Source organism: Bemisia tabaci, chromosome 3 (genome assembly GCF_918797505.1).
Source record: "Bemisia tabaci chromosome 3, PGI_BMITA_v3".
Classification (NCBI taxonomy): domain Eukaryota; kingdom Metazoa; phylum Arthropoda; class Insecta; order Hemiptera; family Aleyrodidae; genus Bemisia; species Bemisia tabaci.
Window position 1 is genome coordinate 4,199,588 of NC_092795.1, and position 16,053 is coordinate 4,215,640.

The 16,053-nt window shown below is 40.7% G+C and overlaps 1 protein-coding gene across 2 annotated transcripts in view; it reads left to right on the top strand.

The window, feature by feature from the left end:
* The window catches only part of LOC109043333 (uncharacterized), a 682,950-nt gene that overhangs the window by 43,377 nt on the left and 623,520 nt on the right, over positions 1–16,053 (top strand). The window contains exon 1 of one of the 2 annotated variants that reach the window (XM_072297672.1): positions 13,499–14,672. The exons of the other annotated variant lie outside the window; for it this stretch is intronic. Coding sequence (XP_072153773.1) covers positions 14,597–14,672 — 76 coding nt within the window. The 5' untranslated portion in view covers positions 13,499–14,596. Of the gene's footprint in view, positions 1–13,498; positions 14,673–16,053 lie in introns of those variants that run through there. 2 annotated transcript variants of the gene reach the window in all.

A 16,053-nucleotide genomic window follows, 5' to 3' on the forward strand; every position in this document is an offset into this window, starting at 1 on the left:
CCGATAAGACTTCCTTTGCAGCTTTCGTCCGGCACCTGCCTCCGAGCCCGGATAAATATTTTCCTGGATTTTTACCTCCTCTTTACGGTGCCTTGAGTTTGTTCCTGTCGCACACCGCGGCACTTTAACGTAAAACCGGGCCAGAATCCCTAATCCGTGAATAATTTCGTGGAAAATGATGCTTTGTTTTAAGAATCTCCACTACACCGTTAAAGATGTTGGAGTGAAACTCAGTTAAGTCCGTGCAGATTTAATTTAATGTCAGTTTCTTTGAGTTACAGAAATATTATTTTGCTATCGTTTTTTAAACTTTAACTTCACTAGCAAAACGACGTTCTTTAACTCAAAAAAATTGACTTTAAATTTAATCCGCATCGATTTAACTTAAAAAAAATTGTGATATGTCCTCGTCATGCAATGATCCGCGTGGGTTTCGGCCAATATTTACACATGGGTGGCGAAAGTTGAAAACATCTCTAAATTTAACCAACCTTCCCCCACTTTAACCTAAATTCATTATCGATTCTAAGACTGGGGAAAAAATTCTCTGTTAAAAAAATTCGGAATTCTTTGCCACTCGTCTTTCGCGCGAGTTCCCCTGTTTTTTCCGTCACTGGTAAAAAAAAACCTCTTGGACCAATGCCGCGGTGCATTGACTTAAGAGTGCAGTTTCTTGTCGCCGGATTTAAGAGTCTTGAACTCTTGTTTCAAGCGGATTTTGCATTGATTCAATTCAAAATCCAAATAAGAGTCCAGACTCTTAAATCCTGCGACAAGAAACTGCACTCTTGAACCAAGAGGTTTTCTTTACCAGTGGTTCTCGCGTGGGGGCACCGGTACCCTCATCTCTCGAAACCGGTCTAGTTGCGTGATTCCTGAGTTTCTACACCCCTGATGTGAATCGTTGGTAAAGCAGTTTCCATGTACGCGATTAAATCGATTTAAAATTCGATGAAACAGTTTTAGTAAGGTTTTAAGGTCAGCAATTAAACCGGTTTTAAGTTCAGTGAAACAGTTTTGGCAAGGTTTTGGGGTCAAAATAGTTTAGGCGAAGTTTCGAAGTGAAATATCCTAGTGTGCGCCGAATGAAGGGCGGTGGGCATTGAGAACGGGGCAAAGAGTGAAAGGGAGGGGGAGTTCATACGCTCGGTGATAAAGTTGCGCTCAAACTTCACTTTAAGAAAACGTCACCTTGACGGCGGATTTGCGGGGAGTGGGACTTGTAAAAAATTCACCGGAAGGTTTTTGGAAATCTTTTAACCGTTACTCGCTCCACTCAAACGCTGTCTCGAAAGCCTTTGATGCTTTCAAAGATGCACTTTTACTTTTACTTTCGCTCTCCGCCCGGCTTAATATTCTATCTTCGCTTCGTTTTTTGTCTCTGTGCGGTTGTTTCCGAAGCAGCCAAGCAGTTAGCAGTAGTCAGTTTTTCCCATTTATACGTATGGAAAAGAATCGATGTACAAGCACACACAACTAACATCTATTTGAATCGAGTTTTTAAAATGGTTTTAAATGGAAGAAAAACAATCTTGCTCACTGATGAGGATTAAAATTAAAATCTGGGTGCAGAAAGAGCATCTCTTGATTGAGGTGTCGTAGGATCTCCGTTAACGTCTCAGCCACCATAATAATTTAAACAAATACAGAGGGAAAAAAACATTGGTATACTTTTACCATTCCTTCACGCTGTATTTCACACAGCGCCAATTCAGAGTTAATTCTGCCAGAAGAAAGATAAACATTACCATGTACTGTTACAGGTAACCATTCCTCTGGCAGAATCGACTTGAAGATTGGTAGAATGTTCCATTCCCTCACGCTGTATGAAATACAGCGTGAAGGTATGGTAAATTCTACCTATCTTTTTTTTCAGTGTACATAGAATACTTTAAAATTTTAATTGAATTTCCTTTATGATTTTGCTATGCTGAAAACCTCGCTTTTTCCTCGTTCAAATTACGCACGTTTATGAATGTAGATATCATGCTCGTTCCGTCAGATACGGTAATTAAACGCGGTAGTATTCGAACTCCCAAGTAGGTGTGTGATGTGGTATCACACGAAAATGAAGGATAATCTTAGCTTTTGTCGGGTTCAAATTACCGAGAGTGGCGTTTATGAATGTAGGCATTATACCTGCACCGGAGGAAAGCGTTCAAGTGATATTTTATCGAGTATCTGTAGAATTTCTCGTCGGTCGTTCTTAAAAGTATATTAAAGAATCTAAAAAATATCGCCTGTAATACTTTCACTTTCCCTCACTAAGTAGAAACGCCAATCCGTTCAATAAATGTACGGTGATACCTAGTTTAGTAGATACCTATTTTTCATGCGAAGGGGGGGGGGGGTCCGGGCAAGCGTCACGTACTTTTTAGGGGGGTCACATTGTTACGGAGTGTTATAGGGGGTGGGGGAAGGGTGTCAAAAAACCGCCACGCCCCCTAAGCGTAAACTTGTAAGACTATTCTCGGCCACTGTGGCACCTGGACGCTCCAAAGCTGTCATCGTGTCACCCTTCTCGCTTGACCTGACAATTAAAACGTTGCTTGGCTCCCTTCCGCGCATGCTACTTATTAAACTTGTTATCATATATGATTGCATTATTAACACAAAGTAGGAGACTCCCAACTCGACGCTTTACAACTTAATCGTATTATGATTCACACCTTCGCCGCCCGGGCCACTGTGACGTTTAATGCAATTTAAATGCAGCTTTGTGTCCGTGGAAAAAATTAATTCAACACTCCAGAGAGAGGTTACCCGGTCCGCTTTTTTTCTCGTAAAGTCTCCGGCATCGTTGTCGCATTGGGACCGGTGGGATACTGATAACGCACAGCTGCGGCATACTTTTTGTAATAAGGTAGAGAGCCCCGGTTGTCAGGGTTGCACAAATGAAATGGAAAACATGAGAGATTGAAAATTTCCATGAAATATTTCGATGGCATGGAACTCGTTTTAAGCAACCGCCCGCGATGGACATCGTGAAACCCTAGCCTGAAAAACTCGCTTCCTTAGCTCTCTAACGTCAGATTCAGACGGAAAGGCAATCAGCAGAAGAAGAGGAAACAGGAGAAATAGACGAAGAAGCAGAAGAAGAGGAGGAAGGAAAAACGAGACGAAAAAAGGGAGGAACAAAACTAGAATAGGGAGGGAAAGAAGAAGAAGAAAAAGAGTAAAATGAGGAAGAAGAGGAGGAGGAAGGAGAAGGAATCGAGGAAGATGGAGGGAAGTAGGGAAGGAAGAAAAAGAGGGCGAATAAGAAGAAAATGAGAAAGAAAAAAGAATAATTTAAAAATGAAGGAGTAGAGGACGACGATGAAGCAAATGAGGAAAACAAGAAATCGAGGGAAAGGAAGGAGAAAGACGATGTCAACGATAAGAGGGCAGAATAAGAACAGGAAGATGAAGGAAAGGAAAGGGGAAAATAAGCGGAAGGAAGAGACGAAGAACGCAGGAATCAAAATTAGTGGTTGGCCACTCATAGGTGCAATTAGTACCAGTGAATTTCGCTTAATTTACGACCGTTAAGACATTGCCGGAACCCGAACTGACGATGAAATCCACAGCGATGGATCTCGCAGCTCAATGCTTCATGAGCCGATTATACGCCTTTCGCACGGTGCTGGAACGTAGCTACAAACAAACCCAAGTTCTTCCCTCCCTCCTTTCTTTTTTTATTAACGTTGATTATATTTGTAAACTGAGATGCCATGAGCAGCTACAACGCGATTTTATGAGTATCCGTTACGTTAAATCTACGGTAAGTAGACTGGATGGTGATGAGGGAGGGGGTTGTTTGGTACGAGATCCGAATTAAAAGCCCCCCCCCCCCGGGTTCCTCCCTCGGGAGCTCTCTTTTATCGATCTCAATGTTGAGCCGTCGTTTTCCACCCGAAAGAACGTATTTACAGTTCAACTTCGCAAAAAATTGTATCAGCTAATTGTTTTTTTATCTGATTAGGATGATGGTGATGTACAAAGGTGATGTACAAAGAGAGGGGATTTTTTGTTCAGGAAACTAAAAGGCGTTTCATATTAGAAATTTCACTAATTTTTCATCTAATCATCAGCAGATTTAGCTTAATTAAGGACTAAAATTGCAAATTTATATTTTCGTGGAACGTTGAATTATTTAAACCTTTTTTCGCAACCTTACATATGAAGTCACGCGAATGACTTTGAGGAGATTCTGAAATACGTGAAGGAAATCCAGAAGGGAAAGGCCCTTCTCACACGCATCGCCTCAATTTTCAGATAATTTGGCGCGCTTTGATGTCTAGTTTTCTGAAAAAATGACACATAAAAGGGAATTAGGCAACATGATATACATTTAAGCCGATTCCGGTTAATCTGTAACTGGACTGCATTTTGCAATGAGGAACTTCAATTGGACTGCATTTTGCAATAGGGAACTATAAATTCTGACCCGGTTTAAAAACAACGTATGTGCCAATAGTTTCCCTATGCACAAAAGTGTTTTTTCAGATGAGCCAGAATTTATGGCTCCAAATTGCAGAATGCAGTCCAATTGGACGTATTGATGCCAAAAGAAACCAGCGGGCCGATTATTGAAATTGATAGACAAAGCTATAGACAAAGAAGACATAGGGAGTATGGAGCGATCCTATTGGCTAAAGTGGGTGGTTCCAATGGACTAAGGGAGAAAATGTTGGACTAACTATCGGGTCCCTGGTGCGTTGCCGTTACTTAGTCTATTACCTACCTCCTTTGTCCATTGCAGCCACCCGCTTCCACCAATGAGATCCCTCCATGTCTCTTTTGTCTTCTGTGTCTATACCTTTGTCTATCAATTTCAAAAATCGGCCCGCCAGAGACGAGTTAGAAAGATGGAGTGTGCTCGTAAGTTAAGGGCCTAAGAATGAAAGAAAATTATAAAGAGCCGGCGACGTCAGCGGCAACCACGGAGACGACGATTGGAGTTTTTAACTCATGAGCCCTTTCCATAATGCTTTTGTCGCATGACCACGGCTCATGAGTAATCCCACTCAGCCATCATGTCAACAGGAATCATGCGCACCTTTACATGTGCAGCTCAAACGAGCACACCCCATCTTTCCCACACGTCTCCAGTTCCTTAGCGTAAATACATGCAGTTTCTAGTCCTTACATAAAAACACCTATCTGCATAGGAAAGCTATTGGCACATGTGTTGTTTCTAAAATGAACCATGAATTGTAGTTTAACATTGTAATATGTAGTCCAATGAGTGTGATTGAGGTATTTTGCGGGGTTGACACTCGTTAATCGAGCAACTTTACAACACAGACGAAAACGAGGGCTGATGAATGGGGCGTCTTCCCCGGTTGCCAAATTTAAGCAATTACTAACTTTACAGTTTTACCAATGACCGTAGTTTGAATGTCGCTTCGGTAAACGGCAAGTGGGCGAGAGACCCCATCAAGACGACTAAATAGAATGCACCAGGAGAGTCACATCCCTCCGCCATTTTTCTCCTGCCCTCAACATAAACCAACACCCCCACCCTCTCCTTTAACCCTCTCCAAGATCCCCGCACAGTGGGTCGAGCCATCGTTAGAGGCTGGACATGATGCGCTGAAGCTTATTTTTACATTATTACAAAGCGTGAAAGTTCAGAAGTGGTTCTAGTAGTCTTCTCGTAAAATTCTAATCGCTCCTTAAAATTTATAACGTGACCAAGTAAACATCAAGATGTGCGGTTTCAGGAACAAATTTAAGTTCCAACTTCGCCCGATGCTGCTTGCTAAAGGATAACGACGTATAAATATGCGTATTTTGCCAAATTTCCCTTCACAAAACATTCATTTTTGAGGAAATTTATGAATATTTTTCCATCAAATTTTGAGATACCGTATATTAACTTGCAATTTAAATTATCTGAAAAGTTGGGAGATAAATACCCACAAATTTCCTTGAAAATTTGCATTTTATATCATGAGAAATTTGGAAACCTCTGAAAACTTATACAGGGTTAGTCTTTATCATAGCAGAATGCGCCCTGCTCCCGTGCTAAAGGATAAAACCGTGTAAATATTCACATGTCGCCAAATTTTCATTTATAAAACAGTAATTTTGGAGGAAATTTTCTCACATTTTTCCTATAAATTTTCAGATACCGTATATTAATTTGCATATTATCGGAAATGTCGGGAGAGAAATATCCACGAGTCTCCGTAAAAATTCCTATTTTACATTAAAATATACTTATGTAAAATAAGAATTTCTATTGGGGAAAAAAAAGTTGCATGGATCTTGAGTCCAAACTCTTAAAAACATTGACAAGAAAAGTTACTCTTGATTCCATTCAATTTTTCCTTGAATCGAAGAGCCGAGCCTCTTAATTTAGGTGGATTCCCTTTGAATTCAAGCAAAAAGTCCGATTGGATCAATGGTATTTTTTCTTGTTAGTGGTTTTAAGAGTCTGGACTCCAGGTCCAAGCGACATTTTTTCCAGTGTAGAAATTCGGAAACGTGTGAAAGCTCCAACGGGGTTTTCCGATAGCACAGCAGAACGTCGTGGCCCACTGTGCGACGGTTCCTTGGCGGAGCCCGGAAGGGGATGTTCTTGCAGCTAATCGCGAGTTTTTTTAATCCGGGACCCTATCATAACTCGGGTCTGTTTTGGATTTTAAATTAAGTTTGATTTATCCGCTCCGGAGGAGAGAGGGAGTTAATTCGAGGAAATATATTTCCGTGGCTGTCGCCGCTGCGGATCAGGGGTTGATGCGGTTCTCGGCGTCGGTGTCGCGAAATGTTGAAGGGACTCGCGATCCCTCCGCCATCGGGGATCGATACCCTCGGCGGAAATGCAACGCGGCGCCGTCTTGGATCCCAATTGTGGAATAATTCAACCACTCGGAAATAAATTGGCGCTCCGATTTTCAATATGAATATTTCCCTTCGTCGTCTTGCTAGGATGCCGGTGGTGGAAAGAGCTTGGGCCGAGGTTGCCGTGCTAAGGAAGAACGCCGTATGAGCCTTCAGACGTTGCCAAGTTTCCTTCGATAAAAACAGAATTTACTGGGAAAATGGTGAATTTGTGTTTCCAAGATTTCCCGACCATTTTGTACGTAATTTAATATAAAATATCCGAAAATTTCAAGGAAAAATGGAATGCATTTGCAAGAAGGAACTAAGAGCCTTTCAATGTCGCTAAGATTGTGAACATGTTTCATGTTGCAAATAAAAACTTATCATCTGAACAGGTTTTATCTCTACCCCCGATGAGCTATGAATTCAAGACGAAAATTACCTCTGGGAATTTAATTTTTTGCATAATTTCAGTAATTTTTTGCGAAGAATGTAAGTTGCACAATCCGAGCAACACCAGAATTCTCCTGGTCCTTTTTTGCAAAATGCAATCCAAATATGCATAGATGTCGTCAAAAGCACATGTTTTACCGAGGAAACTTTTGCAACTCTCGAATGGTCATACGACGTTCTTCCTAAGCACGACGGAAGGGTATTCCGAGTGTCTATCAGTCCGGAATTTCCGGAAAGTCCGAACATGGCACTGATTTTTTAACTGCCGCCCGGAAGTACTGAAAAAGGGCGAAAATTCTGCAAAAAGGTTCAGAATTTTTTTCTTCTTGCCTCGCGTGGTTTTTTAATAAAACCTGGAAGGTGCGCAATCCCTCGCGCGTTGACTCTTAGAGGAGTATTTGTCAGCAAGATCGCGATTGTGCAGTCAGTTTATATTCAAACCACCGATGAAGTTTTGTGTCCACGTTATTTTTCTCGCAACTCGAGCGAGAATTTCAATTTTTCGACATTTTTTTGAATCGTGTCAACCGGAAGAATCGAAGAAGTACTGAATTTTTCAGTCGAGGAGGTACATAATTTCTTGGGAATGCACTAGAAAAGTACTGTATAAGCACAGATTTTTGGCCAGCCTGTATGTTTTAGTAGGAAGCCTCAGATTGGAACTATCTGGTTATTCCATTCGAAAACCGAACATGTTTAAAATCGAATTCGCTCAAAAATTTACCGAACACAGGGTTGCCACAGTCGCAGTATCGTCACCTTCCGGGCAAAGTATCACAAGCGCCATGCGACGTTTAAAAATTTCCGCCGCCATTTTATTTTTTTACAGAGAAATTGTTCAACGAAGCTGTCCAAAACTTTCACTGAATTTTCTTTGTGCTGCCAATAAAATTCAGTGAAATTTTCAGACAAATTCAACCAGAAATTTCTCTGTAAGAAAATAAAATGGCGGCGGAAATTTTTAAACGTCGCATGGCGCTTGTGATACTTTGCCCGGAAGGTGACGGTATATCGAGAAAAACGAAAAATGTGAGGGGATTTTCATAAATCAAGGACAACCTGGAAATATGAGGGAAAATGATGAATGATTCAAGGAAAATTGTTAATATGTCTGTATTTGCTTTTTATGTGATTTTATGTCATGCCATTTTCGCTCATACTTTCAGAGAAACTAATTTAATTTTGCTTACTCTTGTTTCAGGTAAGTTTCTGATGGTTTCCTCCTATACAAAAACTCCACAAGTAGCATGTGAGTAAGACCTTTTTGGTATTTAATTTTCGCGCAGATTGGATATTCACACACTGAGATCTGCGCAGAATTTCTCTTCGAGGAAATGAGTGGAGCTGGGAGGCTAAAGAGAAACACTACGTTGTCAAAACGTTACGTTGCTCAATAACCGCCGGGAAGATTGGCACATGTGGTGTTTGAATGAAAGAACATTACTTCATTCCATTCAATTTTTACCAGAATAAACTCGCATAGTTATCGTCGGAAAAGTATCCGGTTTTTGCATGAGCTCAGAAGAAAAATGAGTAAAATCTTCAGTTTGAAATTCAGAAAATTCTTCCGACAAAAATGCAGTTTGCACGGGAAATTTTGGTAACATTGCAATTTAGTTACGATCTTTTGTGAGGGTAACGTCGATATGTATGCATGCATTTGTAGATCGTAACCGATAGCGGTTCAATGTATCGTTTGGGTCAAAACTATGGAAAATAACCCAAAGCAAAAATCTTTGGATTTAAGTTGAGAAAGCTGAAAATGAGAAAATTCTGAACAATCGCCCTTCATTGCCAGTTGGTACTGGAAATATTAAAGAATCAATCACAGAAGACCCGGTCCCTCAGATTTCTAAATTTACTTTTGAGGCTATGTTTAATTGTTGAATATCGGTACAATTTAGCCCCCTTTGATTTATCGAATACGATCTATCGTATTTTCATCATGTCTAAGGCGCCTGGAGGGTCAGAGTATTTGCAACTATTGAACGACAAATTGGGCAATGACATTGAGTAGTTACTTAAGGGGATTCGATGGACGCCATATTTTGTTTCAGAAAGACATGCGATATATCGCATCGATCGGTTCCATTTTTGCAGCTACTCGTCATTTTCCTCGAATTTTGAGATCCCAAATCTGTTGCGAGGAGACTAAAGAATTCACCTATCAATTTTGACAAACAAATTCAACGTATTAAATGCGTGGTTTTTTTAGAGGAAAAATATCGCATTGAGGATCGAATCAAAAAGGAACGTAACTACATTTCAATGTTGCCAGATTTTCCCGTGAAAACTCCATTTTTATCAGAAGAATTTTCTGAATTTCTAACTGAGAATTTCACTAATTTTTTTTTCTGAGCTCATTCAAAAACCGGATAATTTGTCGACGATAATTATGCAAGTGCAAGTGCAATGCGGTCATCGAATCACCTTAAAGCTGCCATTGAACTCACCCTCCCCTCCGTACAGAGGCGGATCCAGCAATTTGGCAACATCGGATTTCCTCCATTTAATCCTATGCTAAAAAATCGATTCTTGTCGGGGCACTTGGCCCCTCCAAGAATCGATACATTTCCGTAGGTTTAAATGGAGAAGAGACAATGTTGCCAATTTGCTGCATCTGCCAATGCCTCCGTATTGCAGGATCGAGCGTCACGTTTTACGAACCCTCGAAAACTAGGAATTTCGGCAACATTGATGCGTCGCGTCGATACGGCGTTTCCGCGAGCCACCATGACAGCCCCAGATGAGCGGCTCAGCACCGACGTAGATCCTCGACTCCTCGGCCAATGGTTTATGAGAACTATAACCATCGAATGCATGACTCCCACTCGAGGTTGTGCATTTGTTAAACGCAGCCATCGACGAGTCGCCAGATCCACCCACGCGGGAGATACCCACCTCTTTGCCGAGGAAGAGCCACCTATCAGCCTCCAGACATTGCCAAATTGCCTTTGAAAAATCACCAATTTCCGGGAAAATTCATGAGTAGTTGTCTTCGGATTTTCGGAGAATTTTTCTGATAATTCCATCTTTGTGTCTGAAAATTTCAAGGGATGATATTCATGACTTTCCGTAAAATTGTGTATTTTCTGAGGGTAAATTTGGCAATATTGGGATGCTGATAAGTTGTTTTTCCTTGGCGCGGGAGTCGAGCGGAGACGGTTGGCGGATCCGGCAGCCGGGGCTCCGGTGAGCTTGCAGTGCCCGCCGTTTTACAGCTCCTTCCGAGACCTCTTCAACGGGCTTTTATTAGCCACCCGCCCCCGTGTTGTCGCGCCGAGGGTGGAAATCACTGCCGCGACACCGAGGAAACCTCAAAATTTCGTTTTTTTAGAAAAGAAGAAGAAGAAAAAACATTTTCTTTTTCTTCAGCAAAAATCCTATAGATCGTCATGCCATACATCAAACATCAAGTGAGATTGTATCGATATCGATTGGTTCAAAATGTAGACATAGCCTCAGAAGTCCGATGAGTAATCTGAGGGAACGGGTTTTCTGTGATAGATTTTTGATTCTTATGAGTATAAGACGGTTGTTATAAGTGAAATTTTTCGGAATTTTTTCATTCTCCGTTCCTCCTACTTAAATTCTGAAATTTTTGTTTGAGGTTTCAATGTCTCAGGAGCCATGTGGCCAATCAAGCTCGGTTTCTAGGGCCATTGAATATTTTTAGGGGTAAAATTTACTTTTTGCCTATATATCACGGCGCATTTAGTGAAAATTAATCCGGTGCCGTCCGTTGAAATTTCAAAAAATCACTAAACAGAAAAATTAGGATTCTTTTAAGAGGGGGTGAGACAATTTTTAGAGGCCACGTTGGCGCAGAGCCTACATGTCTGAGGCACCATAACCGATTTCTTAGGCGCACTTGAACACTGTGAGTTTCGAACACTGGAGGTTATGTTCTATTATTTTGAACCAAACGATACATCGAACCATTATCGAATACAAATCTGTCGAATCAAGGGTATTTTTTCTTGTCAAACACTTCAAGAGTCTGGACCCTGGATCCAACACTAAAAAAAAATCTCGGTGGATTTACTAAGAAAAGGGTAAAATTACCAAGAATTCAGGGTTCTATTTGGTCCCAGTTTTTTCTTGGTAAAATCACCATTTATGGAACTGGTAATATTACCGAGAGATCTCGGTAAAATCATTGAAATTTCCCGGTAATTTTACTGGACCTTGGTAAAAACGCCAATATTTTTATCGACTGTGATAGAATTCCCGAGATAAAATGGCAAAGTTACCGAAAATTGATTACCAATAAAAACGGTATTCTTACCTGAAAAAACAGTAAGAATACTGGTTTTAAGGTAAATTTACCAGTCCACCTTAGTAAAATTACCAATAATTGGTAGAAAAAGTGAGATGGTAAAGGTACCAACGGACCTTGGTTAAAATGCCGAGAATTTTTTTTTCAGTGAAGAGGCCTTTTTTCATGTGTTCCTTTTGCCTTTGTGAACAGTCACCCGAATGAGAATGGAAGGAAATCGGCAACGTTTCTTCGGGTGGACTTGGGCTGCCGTTGACGCCGGGGCGATCCCGTTGAAAAACGGGCGGCGTCGCGCGATGACCATCATCTTGACCAAACCACCGAGTGGTACCTCGCGCGGAAAGGGCGAAGAAAAAGGGCGGTAGCGCGGTTGTAAATTATTTTCACCGCACCGCGCTCGTCGCCGTTACGGCCTCGCCGCCCGCCGACGCGAAGTTGAGACTTTTGTTTCGGAATCTTCGGGAGGATTCGCGTGATTTATTCCGATACGCGCAAGTATCCTCGGCTCTTTGCCGTTCGCCAGATAAAAGTCACTGAAAAAAATAAGTATGGTAACATCTAATATAAGTCTACTTTATTTTTTACACAGTGATACTATTAAGCGAAATAACCAGAGTTTTAATAGTATTTACTAAGACCGCGGTTGATGAAGTCAAAAACTCGACGATTATTCAAAGGGCGATATCTCGGACACCATTCAACATAGAAAGTTGCTGTTCAGACGGCCCTTATTATTTTTAGCTGATCTACAAGAATCAAGCATCAAAACATGATGCTGTGACCAGCACATTTGGATAGCATTTTGCAAAAAGGAACCAAGAGCAATCCAATGCTGCTAAAATTGCGCAACTTACATTCATTGCAATAAAATACTGAAATCATTCAAAAAATTAAATTTACAAAGATAATTTTTGTCTTGAATGTAGAGTTAATCAGGAGTATGGATAAAACTTGTTTAGATGATCAGATTATATTTGCAAGGTTAAAAGAGTTGCACAATCTTAGCAACAAATGACTGCTCTTGGTTCCTTTTTGCAAAATGCAATCCAATTGATCTATTGGAAACAATTGACCCATTGGAAAAAATTCTAAACATCAGCTTGCGTATGAATACAGAAAAATGCAGCTATGTCGCTTACTCATTTTCGCCGGAATAAAGATGTTGCATGTGTGAGGAATTTGCGATTTGAGTAGATTACTGTGTAAAGTTCGCGATAAACACGATGGTTCTCTGAATTCAACTCTCAAGTTCATAAAAAGCTCTCAAGTTGAGGCTAAAATGGCGGAGATATCCCTCGCTATCCTGAAAGTCCACCTCTACATCAAGACGAACTCTCCATGCAAAGATAGGGAGCAAATAATTTAGCAAGGTTGCCGTGATTTCAGTTTTAGAGTCCTCAATTAAGCGGCAGCCCTGTCAATGTCTTTGCTCCTTATCTTCGCATGGAGAGTTCGTCTTGATGTAGAGGTGGACTCTCAGGATAGCGTGGGATATCCCTCCATATTGGCCCCAACTTTAGAGCTCTTTTTGGATAGCTTGGGAGTTGATTTCAGAGCAAACCAGTGGCACCACCGTGTTTCTCGCGAACTTTTACATAAGAATCAGCAGTCAAATCGCAAGTTCCTCACACATGCAACATCTCCATTGTCTGTTAGGCGGTATTGTCCCTCAGCACACGCCTTTATGGTGGTAATTTCATTTTGAATTTCTATAACTCGGGGGTTTTGGGTGCTATTTATCGGCCTAGTCACCGAATTAGATTCCCCGATTATCCGGTCGAATTGGAGTCGCTGGTTTGTTTACGCTCGGCGGCGAATTCGGTGCGGGCAGACTGCGCGGAGCGTGCCGTTCGGCGGTGGTGCCCGCGCCCGGAAACACCCGAGAAGGCCCGAGACGCCGACGCCGCGCGCCGCCGCCACCCCCGACTCCCGAGCCCCTTCGCACGCTCCGCGCCGTTTACGCTACTTCAGTTGCATGCAGACCACGCCAGGGGGCACGCGCTACGTCCCAACGAAATTACATCGCTCGCGAGTATCTCACGTTTTCGGCATACCGCCCCCTCGAGATTATTTCTATCCTAAAACAGACCCACGTGTTTCGAATCCCTGCGGCGAGGAGTAATGTGACGCGATTAGTTGGATCGGCCCGAAAAACACAACTTAAATCGGGTTTATGGATGTTAAATATACTTTTTTATGTCGTCATTGAATAATCGTGTTTTGATTGATCAATTAATTATGTGACACCTTTAGCAGGATTTGTTTGTGAAAAGTTTGTGAAGAGTCTCTGGATTTTGGATATAATCGCGATTTTCATTCGGCAACCCTCAAGTGAAAAACTATTGAGATTCTGAACTTGGCGGAATTTTACATCAACTTCAATTGAGTGGGAAAATAAGAAACCCTTCGGTCACGAAAAACACAAAATGAAATTTTCTCTGCAGTTTCTGCTGAACGGGTTCTCTTGAATTTTTTCGCAATTTCTTCCGCTTCGCCCGCGGGAACGGTTCTAAGCACGGTTATTTACTGTTATGTCTGTAATCTGAGGAAGTGTCATGTGCTAATACCTGGAAGGAAGTGCTGTGATATAACATGAGTTTATTCTCTTGAATACGTTTTACATGCTACGTTAAAGTTTCTGTTGGGTTGATATAATCATTCCATAATAATAATTCGTTAGGCTCTTCAATTTATATTTTTAGAATAATTTATACTTTATAAAGTTGAAATGAAATTTTCAGTTCACAATAATAATTGCCATCAAATTATCGAGATTTCATGACCAGACTAACCATCACATTGCTCTAAGTGTCGAATTAAAGTCAAGTGACAAGCCGGTAAAAATTACTTTTTTTTTGAAAATTTGTCTCGCTGAAAGAACAAAATTTCAGACGCAAGGCTCTGTGATGTACGCGGTTGCAAAACTCAGCGTTTCCATAGTGAATTTTACAAAACACCATAACAGATCTATTCAAAACGTGCTTTTTAAATCGGCTTCAAGTGTGAAAAATTTAGTATAATTCGATTTAGTCGCCTGGAAGTTCAACCGTGATGATCATCAGCAAGGATATAGTCAAAATGCACCTCAGCTGCGCTGTTTGGATTGCCTACATCTTCTTATTACAAGGTTAGCTTGTTTCTTCTTCTGTGTGGGCCATCTTAAAATTAAATACGTCGGTAACGGTTAATTTCGTCGAAAATGCTGTTTTGCGATTCTTGATAACGTATAATCCTCGTCCCGAAGTTGAACTCGAATATTTTCATCAGAATCGATTTTCAAATCAAAATGAGAATTTTTGTTTTTTAAAGTTTTTAGGAAAGTTTTCCGAAAAACTTCCACTTTCAGAATTATAGCCTTCTTAAGTTCGGGTCAAAACCCCGTTTTTCTTGATTGTGACGACAGTTATACATGAACGAAAATGCATGAAAATTGTCGCTTTTGTACTATTTTACACTCTGAACGCATGCCTGACCTCAAAAATCGAAATTATATTTTAAGGAGAGTTTGGTCGTGGAGGTTTGTATTTTTTAAAGAGGAGATTCTTTTGGGGTTACGTCATATGAGAAAAACTATTTACCAACAACTTAATCAGAAATCCCAGGAAAGGAGGAAATCCATTAGGTAATCCTAACCGCGCAAAGAATTGAAATTAAATTATCAACCGTAGCAGTCATAGAGAAACCATTCGATTCTTTAAATAAACTGCATAATTAGCCAAGCATACAGATATAGCCAAGTTAATAAAAAATTAAATCAAGAAATTTATATTTTTAATTATTATTTATTACTTATTTTGTCGATCTTCGCACGAAGGAACGTAACTCCTAGAATGCAAAATTAACTTAAAAAATTCAATTTTTTACAAGAGTTTACAGACCTGTGCGATTCTTTTTCAAAATTTTCCTTATTTTTGCTTGAGCTCAGAAGAAAATCGGTGAAATTTTCAGGTAGTGCCCAAGACTCTTTTAGTACAAATGCAATTTGCACCGAAAAAAAAGTGAAGTTGATCTAACATTCTGGATGTGAAAAAAGTGTGAAAACTCACAAAATGCTAAATTACCCGCTACGGCAGTTAGTTTTACATCTTAATTGACATTGCTAAAATTACTGCTATAGGAGTTAATTCAGCATTTTGTAAGTTCTCCCACAATTTTTTTACATGCAGAATGTCAAATCAACTTCACTTTTTTTTCAGTGTGCGAGCGGAAATTTGGCAATATTGAAATGAAGTTACGTTCTTTTGTGGAGGAACGGCGATTTTTGATCCCGAAAAATCGATTCTGAAAATATTTCGCGTTAATATTTGGGCCACATTGTATATCTTTAGAAGGCGGGTAAGGTTTTGGAAAAGCACGAGGTTGGAGAGAAATCATGACGCACCCGAAAGTATATTCACCTTCCGACCGACGGCCGAGAATAGCTGCCCGGTGCCGGTCGTGGAGCAGGTGGAAGAGCATTCTCATTTCCCGTTGCATTACGCGCGGTCGCCGCGAACAAATGCATGTTA